The 4,804-nt window shown below is 28.1% G+C and overlaps 1 protein-coding gene across 1 annotated transcript; it reads left to right on the plus strand.

Annotated features, from left to right (window-relative positions):
* Positions 1–164: 164 nt before the first annotated feature.
* Positions 165–4,777, plus strand: LOC108578568 (probable ATP-dependent RNA helicase DHX34). Its single transcript, XM_017941933.1, has 15 exons — positions 165–855; positions 939–1,105; positions 1,193–1,399; positions 1,476–1,608; positions 1,678–1,826; positions 1,907–2,139; positions 2,217–2,403; positions 2,493–2,687; positions 2,760–2,969; positions 3,052–3,420; positions 3,497–3,672; positions 3,744–3,854; positions 3,926–4,047; positions 4,165–4,423; positions 4,501–4,777. The coding sequence occupies exons 1-15, from the start codon at positions 165–167 to the stop codon at positions 4,775–4,777; spliced, it is 3,486 nt and encodes a 1,161-aa protein (XP_017797422.1).
* The last annotated feature ends 27 nt before the right edge of the window (positions 4,778–4,804 follow it).

The following is a 4,804-nucleotide window of genomic DNA, read 5'->3' on the forward strand; positions in this document are numbered from 1 at the left end:
GGTATTATCTATACTTGTGTGAAAAGTAATTATTGCTAAAAGAAAAATAATAAACAAAAAATATAGTTCATGTTACTATATATACAAAGTATGTTGAAATGTTACAAACATATTTTTAAGGTTATGTTCGTTAAAACAATTTAATATTTTTTATTTATTAAAATATGAACTCACGTTACGAGGTTAGTAGTAAATCTAAGCGTGAATATCAGTATGAGAATAGACAAAGAAAAAGTAAATATGACTCAAAATATGCATGTAGAATAGCTTATGATAAAAAAGTTATTTTAGATAATAAAGAGTGTGATCTTTCTCAAGGAATTTCTGGGAAAAATTGTGAAGATTTTTATTTCAGTAAATACAAACATGAATTGAATAAAGTATTCTCAGGGAATTTAAATGTAGTACAGGATACTGAGGATTTTTGGAAATTTGTTAATAAATATGAAGCTGTACAAAAGAAACTAAACACTCCTGATATTTCACCTACTTTTACATTAAATACCATTGGTATACCAGCAACATACCACAAATTGCACTGTATAAATTTTAAATTGAGTTTTAATTTCAATGAATTATTTGCACGTGTTTCACCAATTGAAATATTAACAAAAGAACGATTATTGAAGTTTCAAAACATAATTACCTTATACTTGGATTTTAAGCAAAAAGAAAAATTTGCTAAATTAAAGAAACTTAGGGAATCACAAACAAATCTGCCAGTTTATCAACATAAGTCTGAGATTATTGAAACAGTAAAAAATGAACAAGTAGTTATCATAGCTGGTGACACTGGTTGTGGAAAATCCACACAAGTACCTCAATATTTATATCGAGCAGGCTTTCAAAAAATTGGTAAGTATTATTATTACTGATTCTTACAAATCACAATTTTTTAATGGAGAGTAATTATTGCATTAAAAAGCATCTTTTTATAGCTTGCACACAGCCAAGAAGAATAGCTTGTATATCTTTAGCAAAGCGTGTTGCTTTTGAAACACTAACAGAAAATCACAATCATGTGGGTTATCAAATTCGTTTTGAAAAACAAAGAAATCAAGATACCAAAATTACATTTATAACAGAAGGTCTTTTGTTAAGACAGGTAAAAATAAATTATAATACTATAGATTATATACTAAGTACTACTATATGTTAATATTAATACTAATACATTTTATGTTTTGTGTAGTTATCTGGAGAATCTGGATTGTTACCTTATGATGTAATTGTTTTGGATGAAGTGCATGAACGTCATTTACATGGAGATTTTCTCCTTGGTATTATGAAGTGTATTATTAATCAAAATCCTGATCTAAAACTAGTGCTTATGTCTGCTACTATTAATATTGAACTTTTTAACAATTATTTTGCAAAAGAAGATGTTAAAACTATACAGGTATATTTATAATCAAGTGATAAGTATTAAAAAGAAAAAAGTATTATGATAATAAATAATTCATTCATACATATAGGTTCCTGGAAGATTGTATCCTATTCAATTATTGTATAGACCTGTTACTATAGAAGATATCCGTTATAAAAATGATAGATTTAATCCAAGTCCTTACATTCAAATAATGCAAATGATTGATCAAAAATATCCTGGTAAAAAATTTTATCAATTACATAATATTTCTATTTCTACTGTATCATAATAATAATTGATATTTCCAGCTGATGAAAAAGGAGATCTATTAATATTTTTAAGTGGGATGAGTGAAATTACTGCAGTTGTAGATGCAGCAAAAGAATACAGCCAAAAGAAAAATAATTGGATTGTCCTACCTCTTCATAGCACTCTAGCTATTAGTGAACAAGATAAAGTATGTTTAATAAATATTTGTTTAAAAATGTATACATTTATAATTACAATGTAATTTAAGTCATATTCTTCTTTTTCAAGGTATTTGATTATGCTCCTGAAGGAGTTAGAAAATGTATTGTATCAACTAATATTGCTGAAACATCTATTACTATTGATGGAATTAGATTTGTTGCTGATAGTGGAAAGGTAAAAGAAATGAGTTATGATCCATCATGCAAAATGCAACGACTCAAGGAATTCTGGATTAGCAAAGCTAGTGCAGAACAACGGAAAGGACGAGCTGGTAGAACTGGACCCGGAGTATGTTATAGGTATTATGATCAATTGTTATACATAATTCATGTTTTCCTAACTCACTCAATTTAAACCATAAATAATTTTTTTATAGGTTGTATTCAGAAGAAGAATATGTGGCTTTAGAAAAGTATTCCACTCCAGAATTACAACGTGTACCTTTAGATTCTTTACTTTTACAAATGATAGCAATGGGACTGCCAGATGCACGAAAATTTCCATTCATAGAACCACCTCCAGCAGAAAGCATAGAAAATTCTATATTATCTTTGAAAGAACATGTTGGTTTATTTATACAAATTATGAAATAATTAATGGAAATGTAATTTAAACAAACAGAACAGTAAACAAAACGTGTCTTTTGTTGCAGGATGCCCTAACAGATAATGAAAAAATAACATGTATCGGGAAAACACTTGCACGTCTACCTGTTGATATAACAATAGGAAAAATGTTAATAATGGGTTCTATTTTCCATCAAGTAGAACCAGTACTGTCATTAGCTGCAGCCTTAAGCATACAAACACCATTCACGAATAGAGCATACAGGGATTCAGAATGCGAGGTAATAGAATGTAACTTATAAATTTAAATTTAAAGAAATTTTTTTTACATGTAATGATTAAACATTTTAAAGACCTCTAGGAAAAAATTAGAGTCTGATCATGGTGATCCAATAACATTGCTGAACGCATTTAGAGAATGGTTAGAAGTAAAACAACAAAATTCCCAAGAATCGAGAAGTAGTGGAAGTAGCAGTAGAAAATGGTGTAAACGAAGAGGTTTGGAAGAGCAAAGATTTTACGAAATGACAAAATTGAGAGCGCAATTTAAAGACTTACTTCAGGTGAATCACTGCCCCTTTAACGTCGGTTTATTAAATTTTTTTAAAAAATTAATTACTTGACGAGATTGCTTATAACTAATAGGATTGCAGTTTATTGAAAAGTCTGCCAGAACCAAATTCCTCTATGACTAGTGCAGAACGTGCCATAAGGCATGGAGAGCTTAAACTTTTAAAATCTCTAAAAAGAACATATAAACAAAGTGAACCTAGGAAACGAAAGCAATTAAAACTAGAATCCTTTGATATACAAATAGAAGATAATGATCGGAATGATGAAGAAATTGACATAAAAGATGTTGAATTTAGAATGAAAAATGATCCAAATCAAGTACAAAGTCTATTAACAGCAGCTACTGCATGCAGTTATAAAGATTTAACAATGTTGAAATTGATACTATGCAGTGGTTTATATCCACAGTTTGCGTGCGCTGATGAATTTAATTATTGTAAGGTAATAATATTTTATATAACTAGAATAAGTTAATTATTCTTTGATAAATAATATTTATCAACATTAACATTTACAGTCAACAAACGAACAACTATTTCATACAAAAGCAAAACCATACATTGCCTTACATCCAATGAGTTTCTTTGGAAATCATCCCCAAACATTACAATTAGAAGAAGGTGATATTGTCTCAATACCAGGATTTAAAAATAAAACACCTGTTAGTCCAAAACATATAATATTAACGTATTTGTAAGTTTTTGATTATATATTTCAAAATAATTATTATGTATTATTATATTGATTATGTATTATTTTAACAGATCCCTCTTGGAGACAACAAAACCTTACTTAGTGAATACACTTAGAATGCCTGCTGCACAAACATTATTTTTATTTGCACGTGAAATCGATACAAATAGTACGTTTTCAAGGTACGTACGCATTAAAAATAATTAATATTGGAAAAATTAACTTTATGTCCATATTATTTTACACTTTATAGAATAATATGTGATTCCTGGTTAGAATTAATATTTCCTGTACCAGATAGTGGTCAAATTTTATTGATGAAAGCTACAAAGTTACGATACAAATGGGATTCTTTATTAAATGAACGTTTAAAAGGTATTAAGCAAAATGTATAAGTATTAATTTATTATGTAACATATTGGAGTGAAATTTTTTATAACTTTTTAAAATAATATGTTTAAATAAATGTTTAACATAATAAGTATTTTGCAGATTCAAGTACTAGTGATAATGAGAAACAAGATTTTAGTGAAATTGAATACACACTTAATCAAGAACTAATTGAATATATGCATACCACCATCCCATATACATTAAAACGTCTTTTACCAGCTGATCTTAAAACAATGTATGTGGGAAACAGTGAAAATAACATATCAATAGATCCAAATCCTTTTCAATTAGATTTTGTGGTAATTCCTAACTCGATTAAAGGAGGAGTTCGTGTAACAAACGTTATTACATATAATTGGTAAATGATTACTAGTGTACGTCTATAGCAAAATATCATAATACTATAAAATAATAATTATTACAACTTATTTTTAGTGTAAGAGAAACTGAATGGACTGATAAGGTGTCTGTGGAATTGCTAGAAACAGAATGGCATTGTCAAAATTGTGATATGCAAACAATTCTTACAAGCATAGAAAAGTTACAACATCAACAATCCTGCACTACAACAGGTACAAAGGATGTTGAGAAACATCCTGACATTGTTAAACGTAAACCTAATACACAAGCATATGAATGTTCTGATTGTGCAAAAATATTGTACCTGACACCAATTGAAATACTTAAACATAAGAAGTCGCATGTTAAATAAATATCTTTATCCAATATGTATTAAAAA

The sequence above is a fragment of the Habropoda laboriosa genome, unplaced genomic scaffold, assembly GCF_001263275.1.
Source record: "Habropoda laboriosa isolate 0110345459 unplaced genomic scaffold, ASM126327v1 scaffold41, whole genome shotgun sequence".
NCBI lineage: Eukaryota > Metazoa > Arthropoda > Insecta > Hymenoptera > Apidae > Habropoda > Habropoda laboriosa.

Excerpts from the sequence above, each read along its gene's own strand:
- LOC108578568 (XM_017941933.1), top strand. The coding sequence starts at position 165 with ATGAACTCACGTTACGAGGTTAGTAGTAAATCTAAGCGTGAATATCAG. Across the intron at positions 2,688-2,759 it reads ACAGGGATTCAGAATGCGAG|ACCTCTAGGAAAAAATTAGA; the intron begins GTAATAGAATGT and ends AACATTTTAAAG. Across the intron at positions 4,048-4,164 it reads ATTAAATGAACGTTTAAAAG|ATTCAAGTACTAGTGATAAT; the intron begins GTATTAAGCAAA and ends AGTATTTTGCAG.